The following is a 23,958-nucleotide window of genomic DNA, read 5'->3' as shown; positions in this document are numbered from 1 at the left end:
CACACACACACACACACACACACACACACACACACACACACATTCCTGCTTCATAGATAGCAACCATAAGTGCAATAAAACTGGGGGTGGGGGGGCCATACACTTTCAAAAGTTCAAACACTCAACCCCCCCAGTTCAACCAGGCCCCTAAACATCAATCACCATGACTACGTCAAAGGATGCCATGTAGATATAAAATAACACACACCCTCTAACACGTGACCACAGGAACAGGGGGGACGGGCCGGAGGCCCATATTTGGACATGCACACGTCATCATGACGCAGGGTCATAAATCAATTACTTTGACGCGTGCCGTCTACTTTAATCTCTCTACCACTGATCACCCATTCACACAGTTCACCGTCATAGCAGCCACACACAGCATCACTACATTGCTCATTGCATAATTCCTTCTCGCATCTACGCACTCTCCTGCTCTCACCTTTTCCCTTTGCTTGTGGTCTTCAGTGCACAACACAACAGCTGTCTGTGAACAGGTGCAAAAACCCCTCCAAGCAATACCATAACTGCTAACCTCTACACAGTCTGCATCGTTATCACCATATTAACGTTATAGAGACTCAGAGCTACAAAATGGTATATCATTCACTGCATTTGAGGAACAATGGGAAAGAAAATTCTGCTTTGTAATTTGATCAACCTGTAAACTCACTTTTGAAAAAATAGCCTTTGACTCTTGGTATCTAGTGAAGAGCTCCTCTTTGTCTACACCCATTCAGTATCGTTCACACACTCTTAAACTTTAGCCTCACCCATCTCATTTCGCTCTCAGAGCGCACACTTGACGCTCTAACCGATGATTTGTTTACCTCTGGATAACAGAAAACAGCCTAACCAGCTCTGCTGGCAACAATTTCATTTTTTGCAGATGTATATTGCCACCGGCCACATTGAACGGGTGTTGTACACACATCACGTAACATCAGCTAATGAGCCAGCCAGCTAGTTAAACAACAATGAACAAAGTTGCCAACAATGCCTAATGTTAGGATCTAACTAGAAAAGCAAACAGCTCTGGGAAACTAATAATAATGTCCTCTAGGGAGCCAGCCAGCTGATGTTAGCTAGCTAGCTAACAGTACACTTTAGACATATAGCTAGCTAGCTATATAAACAATGAACCTAGTTAGGTAAACAACTTTTAAGATCACACACGTAATGTTAGCTAATGAGCCAGCCAGCTAACATTAGCTAGTTAAACAACAATGAACAAAGTGCCAACAATTTCACAGTGCTGGGGGCTAACCAACCAGGTCCAATGTTAGGCTCGAAGTAGAAAAGCAAACGGCTCTGGGAAACAAATAATATCAGCTAGGGAGCCAGCCAGCTAATGTTAGCTAGCTAGCTAACAGTACACTTTAGCTTGAAATGAAACCACTTTCTGTCAAAATAAGAAAAGTGTAATATCTGAAAATGTAGCTGGCTAACGCAAGACTATCCTACCTGTATACATCATCATTCATGATGGATGTGTCTCCCTGTCAGGATTGCCATACCAAGGATGCAGGTGTTTCATCCATCTCTTTAGCTATCATACTCTAATTCCACTGATTTCAAAACTTAATCCTCCAGAAAGTGGAGCGCAACACTTATGCAGCTCCACTACACAATACATTAAAAAAAGCTGCTTTCAACAGGACTACCAACACAGACTAATGAGTTCAAATAGACAGCAGCCTTCTATATCTTCTACAGACCAATCCGCATGTCCAGCCCACTCATTTTCTCAGCCAATCATGGCTAGTGGGAAGGTCCCTTTTTCTGTGGCTTAACCAATAAGGCTTATAATTTAACAATTTTATTCTTATTTACAGATTTTTTTGTATTATTTTATTCACCTTTTTTTAACTAAGCAAGTCATTTAAGAACAAATTCTTATTTACAATAACAGCCTAGGAACATTGGGTTAACTGCCTTGTTCAGGGGCAGAGCGAGAGATTTTTACCTTGTCAGCTCAGGGACTCGATCCAGCAACCTGTTGGTTACTGGCCCAGTGCTCTAACCACTAGGCTAACACAATAAGAATAACAATAACGAGGCTATATACAGGGGCACCGGTACCGAGTCAGTCTGCAAGGGTACAGACTAGTTGAGGTAATCTGTACATGTAGGTGGGGGCGAAGTGACAAACAAACAGTGAGTGGCAGCAGTGTACAAGAAGGGGGGGTGTCAATGTAAATTGTCCGGTGGCGATTTTTATGAATTGTTCAGCAGTGATGCACTGGGCCATTCGCTCTACACTCTGTAGCATCTTACGGTCAGATGCCGAGCAGTTGTCATACCAGGCGGTGATGCAACCGGTCAGGATGCTCTCAATGGTGCAGCTGTAGAACCTTTTGAGGATCTGGGGGCCCATGCCAAATCTTTTCAGTCTCCTGAGGGGAAAAAGGTTTTGTCGTGCCCTCTTCACGACTGTCTTGGTATGTTTGGACCATGATAGTTCGTTGGTGATGTGGACACCAAGGAACTTCAAAGTCTCGACCCGCTATACTTCAGCCCAGTCGATGTAAATGGGGGCCTGTTCGGCCCGCCTTTTCCTGTAGTCCACGATCAGCTCCTTTGTCTTCCTCACATTGAGGGAGAGGTTGTTGTCCTGGCACCACCGTGCCAGTTCTCTGACCTCCTCCCTTTAGGCCGTCTCATCGTTGTCTGTGATCAGGCCTACCACTGTTGAGTCGTCAGAAAACGTAATGAACGTGTTGGAGACGTGTTTGGCCACGCAGTCGTGGGTGAACAGAATATACAGGAGGGGACTAAGTACACACCCCTGAGGGGCCCCAGTATTAAGGATCAGTGTGGCAGACATATTTTTGCCTACTCTTACCATCTGGGGGCGGCCTGTCAGGAAGTCCAGGATCCAGTTGCAGAGGGAGGTGTTTAGTCCCAGAGTTCTTAGCTTAGTGATGAGCTTCGTGGGCACTATGGTGTTGAACGCTTTGCTGAAGAGCATTCTCACATAGGTGTTAATTTTGTTCAGGTAAGAAAGGGTGGTGTGGAGTGCGATTGAGATTGCATCATCTGTGGATCTGTTGGGGCGGTATGCGAATTGGAGTTGGTCTAGGGTCTCCGGGAGGATGCTATTGATGTGAGCCATGACCAGCCTTTCAAAGCACTTTGTGGCTACCGCCGTGAGTGCCACGGGGCGGTAATAATTTAGGCAGGTTACCTTGGCACAAGGAATATGGTGGTCTACTTGAAACATGCAGGTATTACAGACTCGGTCAGGGAGAGGTTGAAAATGTCAGTGAAGACACTTGACAGTTGGTCCACTCAGGGTTTGAGTACACGTCCTGGTAATCCGTCTGGCCCAGCGGCTTTTTGAATGTTGACCAGTTTCAAGGTTCTGTTCACATCGGCGGGGCGGCAGGGTAGCCTAGTGATTAGAGCGTTGGACTAGTAACCGAAAGGTCTTAACTGACTTGCCTAGTTAAATAAAGGTAAAATAAAATAAATAAATAAACATCGGCTAACGAGAGCGTTATCACACAGTCATCCAGAACAGCTTGTGCTCTCGTGCATGCTTCAGTGTTGCTTGCCTCAAAGCGAGCATAAAAGGCATTTAGCTTGTCTGGAAGGCTCGCGTCACTGGGCAGCTCGCGTCTGGGTTTCCCTTTGTAGTCTGTAATAGTTTTCAAGCCCTGCCACATCCGACGAGCGCCGGAGCTGGTGTAGTAGGATTCAATCTTAATCCTGTATTGACACTTTGCTTGTTTCATGGTTTGTCTGAGGGCATAGCGAGATTTCTTATAAGCGTCCGGATTCGTCTCCCGCTCCTTGATAGCGGCATCTCTAGCCTTTAGCTCGATGCGGATGTTGCCTGTAATCCATGGCTTCTGGTTGGGATATGTACATACAGTCACTGTGGGGACGACTTTATCGATGCACTTATTGATGGTGTTGGATGCCATTGGATGAATCCTGGGAACATATTCCAGTCTGTGCAAGCAAAACAGTCCTGTAGTGTAGCATCGGGGTGGCAGGTAGCCTAGATAGCATACACATTTGTTATTAAGGCACATGAAAGTTGACATGTTCGAGAAGACATTTCTGCCAAAAAATTCATTTTGATTTAAAAAAATAAAGTTCAAACGGCCCTCCTGTGACGTCGTGACTTGTGACATACGCCTAGTTGGACCCGAGTTGGGTCACAAATTGGCTGCATTAGCTAAGTGAAACGTACATTAACAAGAAACAAATTACTAAATATACACGCTGCTTCTCTTTCATTTTTGAAGAAATTATTGTCTTTCTCTCTTTGAGTAAAATACTGACAACACTTCATGCACTGTAGTGTTAGCTAGCTGTAGCTTATGCGTTCACTACTAGATTCATTCTCTGATCCTTTGATTGGATGGACAAGATGTTAGTACATACTGTAAGAGCTCTGATAGGTTGGAGGAAGTCCTCCGGAACTCATAATTACTGAGTAAGTCTATGGAAGGGAGTGAGAACCATGAGCCTCCTAGATTTTATAATGAAGTTAATGCACCCAGAGGAGGACAGAAAATATCTGTCCTCCAGCTATACCGTGGTGCTACCTTAGAGGATGCTGTTGAGGTTACTGTAGACCTTCATTGCAAAAACAAATGTTTCAATCAGTTATTTGGTGACGTTAATATATTTAGTTTTATCAAAAAATTCTAACATAAAAAAAGAATTCAATATTAAAAAAAATGAAATTCACTGGGTAGGATGATTCTCCCCTTCCTTCTCTGAGGAAACTCCACTGGCGTGAGTGTGTGTTACCTGTGCCCATGTGATGCTGCCAGGCTATATGAGTTCATGTCCCCCAGTTGGGCAGATGAGATGCCATTTCTGTTCATGGTCCCAGTCATGGGATCTGCCCCTCTCTCCAACAATAGACTGACCAGCTCAAAGTTACCTGAGGAGAAAAAGCAACGTTATGAACTCAAATTAACCAACTCATGTTAAAACAAAGAATGATTATGTGTTTGAGCTTACCAACATATTTTTAGCCATCTGCAATGGTCACTTACAAATATTTAGCAGATGTTATTGTGGGTGTAGTGAAATACTTGTGTTCCTAGCTAACAGTGCAGTAATATCTAACAATACACACACATATAAAAGTAAAAAGAATGGAAATAAGAAATATTACAACGAGCAAAGTTGGAGTCCGGCCTGCATGTATGTATGTGATGTGCATGTATACAGTTGAAGTCGGTAGTTTACATACACCTTAGCCAAATACATTTAAACTCCGTTTTTTTTTAAATATTTTTTTTTTACAATTCCTGACGTTTAATCCTATTAAAAATGCCCTGTCTTAGGCCAGTTAGGATCATAACTTTATTTTAAGAATGTGAAATGTCAGAATAATAGTAGAGAGAATGATTTATTTCAGTTTCATTTCTTTCATCACATTCCCAGTGGGTCAGAAGATTAAATACACTCAATTCGTATTTGGTAGCATTACCTTTAAATTGTTTAATACTTGCATCAAACGTTTCGGGTAGCCTTCCACAAGCTTCCCACTATACGTTAGGTTAATTTTGGCCCATTCCTCCTGACAGAGCTGGTGTAACTGAGTCAGGTTTGTAGGCCTCATTCTATGCACACGCATTTTTAGTATTGCCCACAAATGTTCTATAGGATTGAGGTCAGGGCTTTGTGATGGCCACTCTGATACCTTGACTTTGTTGTTCACCTCTAGTGACTCCCCATCCCGAGTGCGGGAGGGTAATCATCGACTGACACTAATTAGCATAACGCAACGGACATAAATATTCCTAGAAAATATTCATATTCATGAAAATCACAAGTGAAATATATTGAGAACAGCTTAGCCTTTTGTTAATCACCCTTTCATCTCAGATTTTCAAAATATGCTTTACAGCCAAAGCTAGACAAGCATTTGTGTAAGTTTATTGATAGCCTAGCATAGCATTTTGTCCAGCTAGCAGCAGGTAACATGGTCACGGAAATCAGAAAAAAATCAAATTAAATCGTTTACCTTTGATGAGCTTCGGATGTTTTCACTCACGAGACTCCCAGTTAGATAGCCAATGTTCCTTTTTTCCAAAAATATTATTTTTGCAGGCGAAATAGCTCCGTTTGTTCTTCAAGTTTGTCTGAGAAATCGCCCGGAAATTGCAGTCACGAAAACGCCGAAAAATATTCCAAATTAGCTCCATAATATCGACAGAAACATGGCAAACGCTGTTTATAATCAATCCTCAAGGTGTTTTTCAAATATCTATTCGATAATATATCCACCGGGACAATTGGTTTTTCATTAGGACCAATTGGAATATTGGCTACCTCTGTATTTTACGCAAGAATCAATCTGGGAGCCATCAGGTGACCATGTAGCCGCTTACGGTTATTCTTCAACATAAATGTGTAAAACTACGTCACAATGCTGTAGACACCTTGGGGAATACGGAGAAAAAGTTATCTGGTTGATAGCCCACTGCTCAATAGGGACGCATTGTAATGCAGAGCTTTCAAAAGATGAGTCACTACCGGATTGGATTTTTCTCATGCAATATCAGTTCTGTTATACTCACAGACAATATTTTTACAGTTTTGGAGACTTTAGAGTGTTTTCTCTATCCTAAGCTGTCAATTATATGCATATTCTAGCATCTTGGCCTGACAAAATATCCCGTTTACTACGGGAACGTAATTTTTCCAAAAATGAAAATACTGCCCCCTAGTCACAAAAGGTTGCCATTTTGCCACAACATTTGAAGTATGCTTGGGGTCATTGTCCATTTGGAAGACCCACAAGCTTTACCTTCCTGACTGATGTCTTGAGATGTTGCTTCAATATATCCACATATTTTTCTTACCTTATGAAGCCATCTATTTTGCGAAGTGCACCAGTCCCTCCCACAGCAAAGTATCCCCACAAAATGATGCTGCCACCCCTGTGCTTCAAGGTTGGGATGGTGTCTTTGGCTTGCAAGCCTCCCCTTTTCCCACCAAACAAAATGATGGTCATTATGGCCAAAGAGTTCTAGTTTTGTTTCATCAGACCAGAGGACATTTCTCCAAAAAGTACGACCTTTGTCCCCATGTACAGTTGCAAACCGTAGTCAGGTTTTTTTATGGCGGTTTTGGAGCCGTGGCTTCTTCCTTGCTGAGCGGCTTTTCACGTTATCGCGATATAGGACTCGTTTTACTGTGGATATAGATACTTTTGTACCTGTTTTCTCCAGCATCTTCACAAAGTCCTTTACTGTTGTTCTGGGGTTGATTTGAACTTTTCATAACCAAAGTACGTTCATCTCTAGGAGACAGAACACGTCTCCTTCCTGAGCGGTAATGACGGCTGCATGGTCCCATGGTGTTTATACCTGCATACTATTTTTTGTACAGATGAACGTAGTTCAAACCTTCAGGCGTTTGGAAATTGCTCCCGAGGATGAACCAGACTTGTGAGGTCTGAGGTCTTGGCTGATTTCTTTTGATTTCCCCATGATGTCAAGCAAAGAGGCACTGAGTTTGAAGGCCTTGAAATACTTCGACAGGTACACCTCCATTTGACTCAAATTATTTCAATTAGCCTATAAGAAGCTTTCTAAAGCCATGATATAATTTTCTGGAATTTTTCAAGCTGTTTAAAGGCACAGTCGACTTAGTGTATTGTAGACTTCTGACCCACTGGAATTGTGATACAGTGAGTTAGAAATTAAATAATCTGTCTGTAAACAATTGCTGGAAAAATTAGTCATGCACATGTAGATGTCCGAACCGACTTGCCAAAACCATAGGTTGTTAACAAGAAACTTGTTGAATGGTTGAAAAACAAGTTTTGATGACTCCAACCTAAGTGTACGTAAACGTCCGACTTCAACTATATATATTTACGTACAGTGCCAGTCAAAAGTGATGTTTCGGTTGTTTATTTTAAATACATTTGCAAACATTTCTAAAAAACTGTTTTTGTTTTCTCATTACGTGGTTTAGTGTCTAGATTGATGAGGAAACAAAACGCTTTCATCCATTTTAGAAAAATGCTGTAAAGGTAACAATGTGAGTAAAGTCAAGGTGTCTGAATACTTCCTGAATGCACTGTATATACAGTATCAAGGGTTTTTCTATATTTTTACTATTTTCTACATTGTAAAATGATTGTGAAGACATGAAAAGTATGAAATAGCACTTGGAATCATGTAGTAACCAAGAAACTGCTAAACAATTCAAAATGTATTTTATATTTGAGATTCTTCAAAGGCTCCTCTGTCCTCCACTCGTTACCTGTATTAATGGCACCTGTTTGAACTTGTTATCAGTATAAAAGACACCTGTCCACAACCTCAAACAGTCACACTCCAAACTAGACTATGGCCAAGACCAAAGAGATGTCAAAGGACACCAGAAACAAAATTGTAGACCTGCACCAGGCTGGGAAGACTGAATCTGCAATAGGTAAGCAGCTTGGTTTGAGGAAATCAACTGTGGGAGCAATTATTAGGAAATGGAAGACATACAAGACCACTGATAATCTCCCTCAATCTGGGGCTCCACGCAAGATCTCACCCCGTGGGGTCAAAATGATCACAAGAACGGTGAACAAAAATCCCAGAACCACAAGGGGGGATCTAGTGAATAACCTGCAGAGAGCTGGGACCAAAGTAACAAAGCCTACCATCAGTAACACACTACGCCGCCAGGGACTCAAATCCTGCAGTGCCAGACGTGTCCCCCTTCTTAAGCCAGTACATGTCCAGGCCCATCTGAAATATGCTAGAGAGCCTTTGGATGATCCAGAAGAAGATCGGGAGAATGTCATATGTTCAGATGAAACCAAAATATAACTTTTTGGTAAAAACTCAACTCATCGTGTTTGGAGGACAAAGAATGCTGAGTTGCATCCAAAGAACACCATACCTACTGTGAAGCATGGGGGTGGAAACATCATGCTTTGGGGCTGTTTTTCTGCAAAGGGACCAGGACGACTGATCCGTGTAAAGGAAAGAATGAATGGGGCCATGTATCGTGAGATTTTGAGTGAAAACCTCCTTCCATCAGCAAGGGCATTGAAGATGAAATGTGGCTGGGTCTTTCAGCATGACAATGATCCCAAACACACCACCCGGGCAACGAAGGAGTGGCTTCGTAAGAACGCATTTCAAGGTCCTGTAGTGGCCTAGCCAGTCTCCAGATCTCAACCCCATAGAAAATCTTTGGAGGGAGTTGAAAGTCCATGTTGCCCAGCAACAGCCCCAAAACATCACTGCTCTAGAGGAGATCTGCATGGAGGAATGGGCCAAAATAACAGCAACAGTGTCTGAAAACCTTGTGAAGACTTACAGAAAACGTTTGACCTCTGTCATTGCAAATAAGTTCATTAAAAATCCTACAATGTGATTTTCTGGGAAAAAAAATTCTCATTTTGTCTGTCATAGTTGAAGTGTACCTATGATGAAAATTACAGGCCTCTCTCATCTTTTTAAGTGGGAGAACTTGCACAATTGGTGGCTGACTAAATACTGTTTTGCCCCACTGTATATACACACAGAAGTATTCGGTCCCCTTGACTTTTTCAAAATTTTGTTACGTTACAGCCTAATTCTAAAATTGATTAAATTGTTTTTTTCCCCTCTACACAGAATACCCCCATAATGACAAAGCAAAAATAGGTTTCTAGAAAAATTGTATTATATATATACACATTTTTTTAAAGTATAACGTCACTGTCAAAATAAAGGTTCAATAAAAATAAATCTACACACATTGTCAATGGCGTATTCCTGTTTTGTCAACAAGTACCTGCAGCAGAGGCCAGCTGAAGTGGGGTCTCAGTGTAGTTATCTGCTCCATCTGGCAGGGCCCCCTCCATGCTGTCTCGACTATCCAGGAGCAACTGTGAGAGGAAGGGATACCAGGAAGACGGGAGAGGGGAGTGAATGAAAGAAACACGTTACTGACAAGTTCAGCAAGGCACATGCCCAAATGCCTCTCACGCTGGTATTCATCAGAATTATAATACCCACGATTCTAGCCATAATTTTATTTAAGCTATCACTTTTGAGTTGTGGTTTTTCAGTTGAGATTTAGTTTGTTGTCAAGATGCCTGATTTGAGTAAACATTTCCTCTGGTGTTGTACAAACAAGAACTGGCTTTTTGCCAGAACACCTCCAAAACAAAGGTCATGTGATTTGGTAAGTGTGATTACAACCTCTGATGGTTTAGAGCTTGAGGTAGTCATGTCATACAAGTACTTGGGAGCATGGTTGGGCAGTATACTGTCCTTCTCTCAGCAGAAATCGAAGCTGCAGGCTAAGTTTAAGACTTGGTTTCCTCTATTGTAATCACTCCTCTTTCACACCAGCTGCCAAAATAACCCTGATTCAGATGACCATCCTACCCATGCTAGTTTACAGAGACGTAATATATAGATCGGCAGGTAAGGGTGCTCTCGAGCAGCTAGATGTTCTTTACCATTCGGCCATCAGATTTGCCACCAATGCTCTTTATAGGACAAATAACTGCACTCTGTACTCCTCTGTAAACTGGTCATCTCTGTATACATGGCGCAAGACCCACTGGTTGATGCTTAATTTATAAAACCCTTTTAGCCCTCACTCCACCCCTATCTCAGCCTCTACAGTGACTTAAATGACTGCAACACTCAACAATGAGCTGCAGTTAGTTTCAGAGTGGGTGGCAAGGAATAAGTTAGCTCTAAATATTTCTATATCTAAAAGCATTGTATTTGGAACAAAACTCACTAAACCCTAAACCTCAACTAAATCTTGTTAGAAATAATGTAGAAATTGAGCAGGTTGAGATGACTAAACTGCTTGGAGTAACTTTAGATTGTAAACTGGTCAGAACATATTGATGCAGTAGTAGTTAAGATGGGGAGAAGTCTGTATATAATAAAGATGATAAAATAAATGCCCTGCCTTCTTAACAACACTATCAATAAGGCAGGTCCTACAGGCCCTAGTTTTGTCGCACCTTGACTACTGTTTAGTCATGTGGTCAGGTGCCACAGAAAAGGACTTAGGAAAATTTCAATTGGCTCAGAACAGGGCAGCATGGCTGGCTCTTGGATGTACACAGAGAGCTAATATTAATAATATGCATGTTAATCTCTCCTGGCTGAAAGTGGAGGAGAGATTGACTTCATCACTACTTTTATTTATGAGAGGTATTGAGATGTTGAATGCACCGAGCTGTCTGTCTGAACTACTGGCACACAGCTCGGAAACCCATTCATATCCCACAAGACATGCCACAAGAGGTCTCTTCACAGTTCCCAAGTCCAGAACAGACTATGGGAGGCAGACAGTACTACATAGAGCCATAACAACATGGAACTCTATTCCACATCAAGGAACTGATGCAAGCAGTAAAATTTGATTAAAAAACAGCGGGGACTGTGAAGCAACACACACACACACACACACACACACACACACACACACACACACACACACACACACACACACACACACACACACACACACACACACACACACAGATTTAGTATTGGAGATATGTGGCAGTGATGGAGCAGGGGCCTGGGGGCACACAGTGTGTTGTGAATGTATTGTAATGTTTTTAAATTGTATAAACTGCCTTCATTTTGCTGGACCCCAGGAAGAGTAGCTGCTGTTTTGGCAGCAGCTAATGGGGATCTGTAATAAATACAAAAATACAAATACTGCAGCCCTCATCCTCCACATACAACACCCGTTCTGCCAATCACATTCTGTTAAAGGTACCCAAAGCACACATATCCCCGGGTCGCTCCTCTTTTCAGTTCACTCCTCTTTTCAGTTCGCAGCTAGCTACTGGAACGAGCTGCAAAAAACACTCAAACTGGACAGTTTTATCTCCATCTCTTCATTCAAAGACTCAATCATAGACTCTCCTACTTACAGTTGCGACTGCTTCACGTGATGTACTGTTGTCTCTACCTTCTTGCCCTTTGTGCCCTTTGTAAATTCCAAAGAAACTTTGGTTAACTTGTTAAGGCTGCAATCCCAATACCGGGCTCGATATGACAACTACCAGTGAAAATAGAGGGCGCCAAATTCAAACCACAGAAATCTCATAATTACAATTCCTAAAACATACATGTGTCTCATATCATTTTAAAGGTAATCTTGTTGTTAATCCCACCAAAGTGTCCGATTTCAAGTAGACTTTTCAGCGAAAGCACTACAAACGGTTAGGTCTTCCCCAAACCACAATAAGCACAGCCATTTTCCAGCAAAATATAGCATTCACAAAAAACAGAAATAAAGATAAAATGAATCACTAACCTTGAATTATCTTCATCAGATGACACTCATAGGACTTCATGTTACACAATACATGCATGTTTTGTTTGATAAAGTTCATATTTATATTTAAAAAATCTGAGTTTACATTGGCTATTTAGATTCACTAGTTCCAAAAACATCACTTGATTTTGCATAGCCACATCGTTTCAACAGAAATACTCATCATAAATGTAGATGATAATACAAGTTATACACATGGAATTATAGATATACCTCTCCTTAATGCAACCGCTGTGTCAGATTTTTTAAAAAGTTTACGGAAAAAGCAATCCCATGCAATAATCTGAGACGGAGCTCAGAACAGTAGCCAAATTAGCCGTCATGTTGTAGTCAACAGAAACCAGAAAATACATGATAAATGTTTCCTTACCTTTGATGAACTTTGATGAATGTCCGTTATTTGTGTCCAATTAGCTACTTGGTTAGCGCGTTTGGTAAACAATTCCAAAGTCACAAAGCGTGTCCATGACTATGACGAAATGTCCAAAAGATACGCAACAGTCAGTAGAAACATGTCAAACGATGTACTGAATCAATCTCTAGAATGTTGTTTACATATATCTTGAATAACGGTCCAACCGGAGAATTAGAATGACTTCAAATGAGCGGTGGAACGCAGGTGCTTCCCCTGTGAGCTCGCATAGTGATTTCATGGTCAACTTGTGGCAGTGGTGAATATTTCCTGTGTCATTTGACCCCCCTTCACATTAGAGTCATCAGACAAAGTTCTATTGACTGTTGACATCTAGTGGAAGGCGTAGGAAGTGAAAATTCATCCATATCTCGCTGTAATTTCAATGAGACCTTGTTTGAAGATCTGCCACCCCCAGAAAAAAACCAGGAAGTGGAATTTCTCAGGTTTTGGGCTGCTATATGAGTTCTGTTATACTCACAGACATAATTCAAACAGTTTTAGAAACTTCATAGTGTTTTCTAATAATACTAATAATAATATGCATGTATTAGCAACTGAGACTGAGGAGCTGGCCGTTTACCATGGGCACCTTTTCATCCAAGCTACTCAATACTGCCCCTGCAGCCATAAAAAGTTAAACAGTGAGATTTTGTAAAAAAGCACTTCTTTAAAACTAAGTGTCTTTGGAATTTACAGTAACCAGTAAGTTACCGTAAAATTGTTTTTACAATGTGGCTAACACTGGACAATTTGCTGTGTATATACATTGGATTCAGAAAGTATTCAGACCCCTTGACTTTTTCCACATTGTTACTTTACTTTTTCCTTATCAATCTACACACAATACCCCATAATGACAAAGCAAAAACAGGTTTTTAGAAATGTTTGCACATTCATAAAAAATAAAAAATGATATCACATTTTCCATAAACATTCAGACTCTTTAGTCAGTACTGTCACGACTTTTGCCGGTCCCTCTCCTTGTTCGAGCGGCGTTTGGCGGTTCGACGTCACCGGCCTTCTAGCCAAATACTTATTTTCCACCAGATTTTGCAAATAAATTCATTAAAAATCCTACAATGTGATTTTCTGGATTTTTTTCTAATTTTGTCTGTCATAGGTGAAGTGTACCTATGATGAAAATTGCAGGCCTCTCTCATCTTTTTAAGTGGGAGAACTTGCACAATTGGTGGCTGACTAAATACTTTTTTGCCCCACTGTATATATATTTCACCTTTATTTAACCAGGTAGGCCAGTCGAGAACAAGTTATCATTTACAACTGCGACCTGGCCAAGATGAAGCAAAGCTGTGAGGAAAAATCAACAGGGTTACACATAAATAAACGTACAGTCAATAACACAACAGAAAAAAATATAAAAATCTATGTACAGTGTGTGCAAATGTAGAAGAGTAGGGAGGTAGGCAATAAATAGGCCATAGCGGCGAAATAATGATAATTTAGCATTAACACTCGAGTGATAGATGTGCAGATGATGATGTGCAAGTAGAGATATTGGATGCATGTAGAGCAAGAGTGTAATTAATAATATAGGGATGAGGTAGTTGGGTGTGCTTTATACAGATGGCTGTGTACAGGTACAGTGATCGGTAAGCTGCTCTGACAGCTGATGCTTAAAGCTAGAGAGGGAGATCTAAAACTCCAGCTTCATTGATTTTTGGAATTCGTTCCTGTCATTGATAGCAGAGAACTGGAAAGAAAGGCGGCCAAAGGAAGTGTTGGCTTTGGGGATGACCAGTGCAATATACCTGCTGGAGCGCGTGCTATGGGTGGGTGTTGCTATGGTAACCAGTGAGCTGAGATAAGGAGGGGCTTTACCTAGCAAAGACTTATAGATGACCTGGAGCCAGTGGGTTTGCAGACGAATATGTAGTGAGGTCTAGCCAACAAGAGCATACAGGTTGCAGTGGTGGGTAGTATATGGGGCTTTGGTGACATAACAGATGGCACTGTGATAGACTACATCCAGTTTGCTGAGTAGAGTGTTGGAGGTTAGTTTGTAAATGACATCGCCGAAGTCAAGGATCGGTAGGATAGTCAGTTTACGAGCATATGTTTGGAAGCATGAAGAAGCCTTTGTTTTACAAAATAGGAAGCTGATTCTAGATGTAATTTTGGATTGTAGATGCTTCATTCTTATGGGTACCTGGGACGGTAGCGTTCCACCTGGCCAACATCCAGTGAAATTGCAGTGCGCGAAATACATAAATACGCAATTCAAATATTTAACGTGAAAATATGTGTTATCCATCAAAATAAAGCTTAACTTCTTGTTAATCCAGCCGCCGTGTCAGATTTCAAAAAGGCTTTCCGGCGAAAGCATACCATGCGATTATCTGAGCACAGCGCTCAGCAGACAAATCATTACATACAGTTACCAGCCAAGTAGACTAGTCACAAAAGTCAGAAACAGCAATAAAATTAATCAGTTACCTTTGATGATCTTCGTATGGTTGCACTCACAAGACTCCCAGTCACACAATAAATGTTTGTTTTGTTCAATAAAGTCCCTCTTTATATCCAAAAACCTCCGTTCTGTTGGCGCGTTTTGTTCAGTATTCCATTGGCTCAAAGTCAGTCACAACAGGCAGACGAAAAATCCAAATAGTATCCGTAAAGTTCATAGAAACATGTCAAACGATGTTCATAATCAATCCTCAGGTTGTTTTTGGTCCAAATAATAAATAATATTTCACCCGGACAATAGCTTCGGCAATATAAAAGAAAAACAAGAACAACAGGTCTGGGGACTTTCCACTATCCACTTAGAGTGGTCTTACTCACTCATTTTTCAGAATACAAGCCTGAAACCATTTCTAAAGACTGTTGACATCTAGTGGAAGCCATAGGAAGTGCAATTTGAGTCCTAAGTCAATGGATACTGTAATGGCATTCAATAGAAAATTACAGACATAAAAACATCCCACTTCCTGGATGGATATTTCTCAGGTTTTCGCCTGCCATATCAGTTCTGTTATACTCACGTTATTTGAACAGTTTTGGAAATGTTAGAGTGTTGTCTATCCAAATCTGCCAATTATATGCATATCCTAGCTTCTGAGCCTGAGTAACAGGCAGTTTACTTTGGGCCCGCTTTTCATCCGGAGGTGAAAATAGTGCCCCTACACTAGTGAGGTTAATTTGAGTCTGGAAGAAGAGTTACAGTCTAACCAGACACCTAGGTATTTGTAGTTGTCCACATAGTCTAAATCAGAACAGTCCAGAGTAGTGATGCTAGTCGGGCGGGAGTGTGCGGGCAGCTATCGGTTGTAGAGCATGCAACTAGTTTTACTTGCATTTAAAAACAGTAGGAGGCCTCGGAAGGAATGTTGTATGGCATTGAAGCTCATTTGTAGGTTCGTTATTAGTGTCTAAAGAAGGGCAAGAAGTATACAGAATGGTGTCGTCTGCATAGAGGTGGATCAGAGAATCACCAACAACAAAAGCGACAGCATTGATATATAAAAGAGTCATCATGTTCCTTTTACCTTAGAGTGGCCTCTGTCTGTCATGTGAAAAGTGGCTCCGTCTGTCATGTGAAGAGTGGCTTCTTCTGTCATGTGCCTTTTACTGAAGAGTGGCTTCTGTCTGGCCACTCTACCATAAAGGCCCGATTGGTGGAGTGCTGCGGAGATGGTTGTCCTTTTGGAAGGTTATCCCATCTCCACTGAGGAACTCTGGAGCTCTGTCAGAGTTACCATCGAGTTCTTGGTCACCTCCCTGACCAAGGCCCTTCTCCCCTGATTGCTCAGTTTGGCTGCATGGCCAGCTCTAGGAAGAGTCTAGGTTGTTCCAAACTTCTTCCATTTAAGTGATGGAGGCCATTGTGTTCTTGGGGACCTTCAATGCTACAGAATATTTTTTACACCACTACAGCCAATGCTTGGCATTGCACATGGTGATCTTAGGCTTGTGTGCAACTGCTCGGCCATGGAAAACTATTTCATGAAACTTGTGACATTGCTTTCAATTTTACGCGCTACGCGCTCTAGCTGTACCGTTCTGTGCGCTTGTATCAATTCACGGCTGAGCCATTGTTGCTCCTAGACATTTCCATTTCACAATAAATGCACTTACAGTTGACCGGAGCATCCAGTTAACACTTGATATGATTTAATTACAGTCGATTCAATCAACTATGGCACATAAGCAAACACATATCACAGTCGTAGCAAGTGAAACCGAAAATGTGTTATCATTACCGAGTATGTTGTTGTAGGGAAAGCGTGTACTTGCAAATTGATTATGTATTTTGAAAATACAGAATTCATACAATAACTATTTGGATTAAAACAATTCTTTGCTAAAGTATTTAGTATTTTACTTTGATACATTGGTCTTTAGAGTATTTGGTGATTTTAACAAGATAGTACTTTGCTCATCTCTGACTGTAAAGCCAAAGATATTTGGCATGACAATGAGAGACAAGGAGTTGGCAATTGTACGATAACACAAACAGGTTTCTTTGCAGGATGTATGCACTTAATGTAAAATGCTACCAACACTACACACGCATTTCAAACGCAGGTAAAAGAATGCAAGAAAAAGGAAACAAGAAACATGTTACAACACAAGACAGGGGTTGTCTGCTTCTCTCCACACCATCCCAACAATATCCCACCTATTTATTTATCACTGTGTTCCCGGGGGACATATTGTTTGGAAGCACTGACCTCACTGTTGATGTCGGCCCCAGTGTCCAGCAGCATCTTAACCATGGCCTCGTCTCCCCGCACACAGGCATACATGAGTGGTGTCATCCCCTAGAGGGGAGAGATGGAGAGAAAAGGTGTGACAGATTCACAGTAACTTGCAGAGGTGACTCTTACAGGACCATATGGTCCCAATTTCAGGGATTCAGTATTCCTAAAGTGTGGACACTGTACCTCTTCATCACAAGGTCGGAAACCCTAGCGACCTAAATAACTACTGCCATATATTAAAGCTTTTCGAATCATGGATAAACTCTTAACTTCGCTCCTTCTTAACCAGCAAATGTATCCTAAATACATATTAACAAGGATTTTGACACGGTCAAAGTACCATCTCAGCTGCATCCATTGACGTCAATGATATTGTATGCTCGCTAGATAAAAAGCAGCATTGTTTTGCCTTGTTTATTGACCTGTCAAAGGCACTTATTGTTATTGAACAGACTGTCTCGGTTGGACATGACAGCAAATAGAAATTACCTCATGGGCAGATGTATTGTTGCTGACTATCAATTCACAATTCCTTGAGGTCAGTAAACATGTACGTCAAGGGTCCATTTTAGGGTCTACACAATTCACATAATATATATCCACTTCATATTGGTTCCTCAGTAAAAAACTGTAAACTTCTGATGAAAGCACTCTATTTTATTTAACCAAGCAAGTCAGTTAAGAACAAATTCTTATTTACAATGATGGCCTACCCCAGGGCGGCAGGGTAGCCAAGTGGATAGAGCATTGGACTAGTAACCGAAAGGTTGCAAGTTCAAATCCCCGAGCTGACAAGGTACAAAATCTGTCATTCTGCCCCTGAACAGGCAGTTAACCCACTGTTCCTAGGCCGTCATTGAAAATAAGAATTTGTTCTTAACTGACTTGCCTAGTAAAATAAAAAAAATACCCTGGCAATGCTGGGCCAATTGTGTGCCACGCTATGGGACTCCAATCACAGGCAGATGTGATGCAGCCTGGATTTGAACCAGGTACTGCAGTGACACCTCTTGCAGAAATCAAAACATAGTTAAAAATCTAAACATAGTATCCTATTGATTTTTCAAAGCTCTTAAACAAAAACTCCTGTATTACCTCATTGCTAGTAACCTATGATACTGTATACCTTACAGGCTCACAGGGATGGCTAACTCAATATTCCTTCTATCACTACCAATTTAGATAAAATGGCCTTCAGTTTTTAATCGTTTGTTTTTTTAAAATTATGTTTTGAGGTTGAACTTTAGCAAATATAGTTCGTTAGCACGTAGGGCACACCAATTGGTGTCACCTCAGTCAGTATGTGTTATACCTGTGCTGGTTGCTATGTCGTTAGTGGGAAAGTGTTTCACCTATGCTGGCCCAGGTGCTATTTATTATCCTCTTAAAGCAATATGGCAGAATTTTCACTTTTGTATAAATAGCATGCCCAATTTCAACTTCCTGCTACTCATGCCAAGAATATAAGATATGCATATTAGTCATAGATTTGGATAGAAAGCACTCTGAAGTTTCTAAAACAGTTTGAATCATGTCTGTGAGTATAACAGAATTTATGAAGCAGGCAAAACCCAGAGGACTAACTGTTCAGATTTTTTTCGCCCTCTCTGTTCACTATATTGTCTTTGCCATTGGATATTTAATAGAAACCCATTTTCAGTTCCTACCGCTTCCATACGATGTCGCCAGTCTTTGGAATATGGTTGAGGTTATTCCTTTGTTCTATGAAGAAGTAGGCCAACTCGGAACTGGGGACACTTTTGTGAGTTGCGCAAGACGTGAACAGCAGTGCTTGTTTGATTTCGTTCCTGTATTGAATACAGATTGCCCCGTCTACAATTTGATCGATTATTAACGTTTCAAAATACCTAACGTTGTATTACAAAAGTAGTTTGAACTATTTTGGCAAAGTTTATAGGCAACTTTTGAAATATTTTGTAGTGACGTTGCGTTAGCTCATTTGTTTACTGCTGGTGCAGATGGGTGCAGGCTATCAGATAATAGCTTCTTATGCTTTCGCCGAAAAGCATTTTTAAAATCTGACATGTTGGCTGGATTCACAACGAGTGTAGCTTTAATTCAGTATCTTACATGTGTGATTTAATGAAAGTTTGAATTTTATAGCATTTTATTTGAATCTCACGCTCTGCATTTCCCCTGGCAATTGGCCAGTTGAGACGCTAGCGTCTCCCCTATTTAATTAAGAGTGCTCTCCCTGTGTTTATTTCTAGACAAACAGTCCTATATCTGATTTCCCTGATTTCGTTTCGCTCCACCTTTCTGGTTTGCTTCCTGTCTTTAGGTTTGTTGTGGGTTTTGCATTTATTTGCCTCTTCTTGGGCAAACTTAGTGGGTGCTCATGGTGAATGTCTTTTTAGGTTCTAGTTGTTGTTGCTAGAAAACTTTCAGTGGACACCATATGACTGTCTCCTAAAACCCCACCTGTTTTGTTTTGGCTGTTGGTTAGTGAATTTGTTAGTTCTCTCTTCTGTTTGAGCGACATTCATGATGGGGAACGTGACAAAATGGGGGTTCATCCGGGATCTTGTTTCCCATGAGTATGGTATAGTGGCTCTGAAGCTCTGCTGTGCAGAGATATTTGAGTGTTCAAAATAAACTTTTGCGGTAGAGTTTTCACTGACATCCACCTTGAGGGGTTATAAGATTTGAAAGTTACAGTCTTATAAATATTAATAAAGCCATTGACTAAGTTGGAAGAATTTGTGGAAAACCTTACATGGGAAATGCTAGATAAATGTACAAAGGTCAATCTACTCGTCATTGCAAAGCATTATGAAATTAAGGTGTTATCTCGCGATCCCAAAGCAGTAGTCAGAGTTGATCGGTACTGCTTTGGTGGAGGAGGAAATCCTTCCAGAGAGGGAGGATGATGAAAAATGTCCTACGGGTAATATGGTGAGACCTGTAGACGCTCAACGTCTCCGGTTTACTAATCACTGGCTCTAACTACCATCATTACGCACACCTGGCAACATCTTTACATGAACCTGTGCCTCTCCTCTCCGTTTCAAGCCCTTGATAATCGTCCACTAGGATCCAGAACCATCACCATACCACTCACCCTCACCATGGAGTCCATTCAGTAGGAGAACATTTCCTTCATCACTAGTGCACCAGCTCACAAGATCATCCTCGGCCTCCCATGGCTCCAATGTCATAACTCCACCATCTCATGGTCGAGGATGAGAATCACGGACTGGTCACCCTAATGCCGGAGGACCTCCTTTCCCGATCCCTCTCGAGTCATATCACCTGTGGTCTGGGATGTAGATCTGGACATTTGCCAGGCTCTGAAGAGGCAACCTGCACCCACTACATGTCCTCCTGAGCGCATCTACATTCCCATGGGGATAAGGGTGCGGCTGTTGACCTGGGCACACAGCTGTCGTCGCTGGATCTCTCTCCGAAAAGTATTGGTGGCTCACCTTTGCGCAGGACGTTATTCGCTACATCAACTCCTGTTCTGTGTTTGCCCAAACTAAGTCCCCCCGGCACGGTCCAGCAGTGAAACTCCCTCCCATTCCTGTTCCTCAGCATCCCTGGTCTCATCTAACCATTAATATTGTCACTAATCTCCCCATCCTCTGACGGGTTTACCACCATTTTGGTGGTTATGGATAAATTCTCTAAATCCTGTCTTTTATCCCTCTCTCTTTGTCTCCCCACATCTCTCCAGGTTGCTGAGGCACTGTTCCAGCAGGTCTTCCGACTTTTGAGGGTGGCTGTTGTCTGTGTGCAGAGGGTCCCTGGTTTGAGCGCAGGTAGGGGGGCAAGGAGAGGGACGGAAGCAAAACTGTTACATGAGCATCATTTTAATCAGGAGAATCTCTTTTTCATTAAGTTTTTATTTTTCTCTACTTTTTCATTATGCAGACATAAAGCGCAGTTGACACCATCGTGGTGCGGATGTTGACTTTCTACACAATATGTTTTTTTCCAGTTTCATCCGATGAACAGATTGTAGAGGTAAAATAGAGATACATTTTTATGTAATTCTAAGCATCACTTGTCACGCCCTGGTCAAAGTATTTTGTGTTTATTTTTATGTATTTGGTCAGGCCAGGGTGTGGCATGGGGTTTTTGTAATTGTGGTGTGTTTGTCTTGGGGTTTTGGTGGTGGTATTGGGATTGTAGCTTAGTGGGTTGTCTAGCAAGGTCTATGGCTGTCTGGAGTGGTTCTCAATCAGAGGCAGGTGCTTATCGTTGTCTCTGATTGGGAACCATATTTAGGCAGCCATATTCTTTGAGTTTGTCGTGGGTGATTGTCCTTAGTGTCCTATGTGTACTCGTTGTTAGTTTGCACCAGATAGGCTGTTTCGGTTTCGTTTATTGTTTTTTTGTAAGTTCGTGTTTCTTTGGTATATTAAACATGGATCGCAATCGACACGCTGCAGTTTGGTCCGACTCTCTTTCATCACCACTAGAAAACCGTTACAGAATCACCCACCACCAACGGACCAAGCGGCGTGTCAACAGGCAGGAGCAGCCGAAAAGGAGATGCTCACCAAGGATTTCTGGTCATGGGAGGAGATCTTCGACGGGAGAGGACCCTGGGCTAAACCAGGGGAGTGTAGCCGCCCAAAGGAGCAACAGGAGAAGAGGCAACAGAGGCAGCAGCAGCAGGAGCAGCAGCAGCTACAGTGGGAGAGGTTGCACCACCTGGAGTTATGGACATGGGAGGAGGAATTGGACGGTAAAGGACCCTGGAATGAGCCTGGAGATTATTGTCGCCCCAAAGCCGAGCTGGAGGCAGCAAAAGCAGAGAGGCGGCATTATGAGGAGCTAGCACGGCAGAGCGGATGGAAGCCCGAGAGTCAGCCCCAAAAATTTCTTGGGGGCTTACAGGGAGTATGGCTATGCCAGGTAGGAGACCTGCGCAAACTCCCTGTGCTTACCGGGGGCTGGAGAGACCGGGCAGGCACCGTGTTATGCTGTGGAGCGCACGGTGTCTCCAGTGCGGGTGCACAGCCCGGTTCGGTATATTCCAGCTCCGCGTATCGGCCGGGCTAGATTGAGCGTCGAGCCAAATGCCATGAAGCCGGCTCTACGCATCTGGTCCCCAGTGCGTCTCCTTGGGCCGGCTTACATGGCACCAGCCTTGCGCTCGGTGTCTCCGGTTCGCCTGCATAGCCCAGTGCAGGCTATTCCACCTCGCCGCACTGGCAGGGCAACCGGGAGCATTCAACCAGGTAAGGTTGGGCAGGCTCGGTGCTCAAGAGCCCCAGTGCGCCTGCACGGTCCGGTCTATCCAGTACCACCTCCACACCCCAGCCCTCCGGTAGCAGCTCCCCGCACCAGGCTTCCTGTGCGTGTCCTCGATCCAGTACCACCAGTTCCAGCACCACGCACCAGGCCTTCAGTGTGCCTCGCCTGTTCAGCGCAGCCAGCGCTTTTCTCCTCTCCTGCGCTGCTGGAGTCTCCCGCCTGTTTAGCGCAGCCAGAGCCTTCCTCCTCTACAGCGCTGCCGGAGCCTCCCGCCTGTTTAGCGCAGCCAGAGCCTTTCTCCTCTCCTGCGCTGCCGGAGTCTCCCGCCTGTTTAGCGCAGCCAGAGCCTTCCTCCGACACAGCGCTGCAGGAGTCTCCCGCCTGTTCAGCGCAGCCAGAGCTGCCAGTCTGCATGAAGCAGCCAGAGCTGTCAGTCTGCATGGAGCAGTCAGAGCTGTCAGTCTGCATGGAGCAGCCAGAGCTGTCAGTCTGCATGAAGCAGCCAGTCTACATGGAGCAGCCAGAGCTGTCAGTCTACATGAAGCAGCCAGAGCTGCCAGTCTGCATGAAGCAGCCAGTCTACATGGAGCAGCCAGAGCTGTCAGTCCGCATGGAGCAGCCAGAGCTGTCAGTCCGCATGGAGCAGCCAGAGCTGTCAGTCTGCATGGAGCAGCCAGAGCTGTCAGTCTGCATGGAGCAGCCAGAGCTGTCAGTCCGCATGGAGCAGCCAGAGCTGTCAGTCTACATGAAGCAGCCCGAGCTGCCAGTCTGCATGAAGCAGCCAGTCTACATAGAGCAGCCAGAGCTGCCAGTCTGCATGAAGCAGCCAGAGCTGTCAGTCTGCATGGAGCAGTCAGAGCTGTCAGTCTGCATGGAGGAGCCAGAGCTGTCAGTCTACAGGAAGCAGCCCGAGCTGCCAGTCTGCATGAAGCAGTCAGTCTACATGGAGCAGCCAGAGCTGTCAGTCCGCATGGAGCAGCCAGAGCTGTCAGTCTACATGAAGCAGCCCGAGCTGCCAGTCTGCATGAAGCAGCCAGTCTACATGGAGCAGCCAGAGCTGTCAGTCTGCATGAAGCAGCCAGAGCTGTCAGTCTGCATGGAGCAGCCAGTCTGCATGGAGCAGCCAGTCTGCACGGAGCTGTCAGTCTGCACGGAGCTGTCAGTCTGCACGGAGCTGTCAGTCTGTAAGGAGCTGCCAGTCTGCAAGGAGCTGCCAGTCAGCACGGAGCCGCCAGAGCGGTCAGTCTGTAAGAAGCCGCCAGAGCTGTCAGCCTATATGGAGCAGCTAGTGCCGCCAGT

General features: G+C 43.1%; 1 protein-coding gene across 1 annotated transcript in view; it reads right to left on the bottom strand.

The window, feature by feature from the left end:
- Positions 1-23,958, bottom strand: part of LOC112214454 (ankyrin repeat and BTB/POZ domain-containing protein BTBD11-A) — a 195,473-nt gene that overhangs the window by 33,328 nt on the left and 138,187 nt on the right. The window contains exons 6-8 of the mRNA XM_024373202.2: positions 17,404-17,493; positions 9,766-9,859; positions 4,771-4,906 (exon numbers count right to left, since the gene is read on the bottom strand). Of these exons, the coding sequence (XP_024228970.1) occupies positions 4,771-4,906; positions 9,766-9,859; positions 17,404-17,493 (320 nt within the window). The remainder of the gene's footprint in view (positions 1-4,770; positions 4,907-9,765; positions 9,860-17,403; positions 17,494-23,958) is intronic.

Source organism: Oncorhynchus tshawytscha, linkage group LG15 (assembly GCF_018296145.1).
Source record: "Oncorhynchus tshawytscha isolate Ot180627B linkage group LG15, Otsh_v2.0, whole genome shotgun sequence".
NCBI lineage: Eukaryota > Metazoa > Chordata > Actinopteri > Salmoniformes > Salmonidae > Oncorhynchus > Oncorhynchus tshawytscha.
This window is presented reverse-complemented; position numbering and strand designations above follow the sequence as displayed.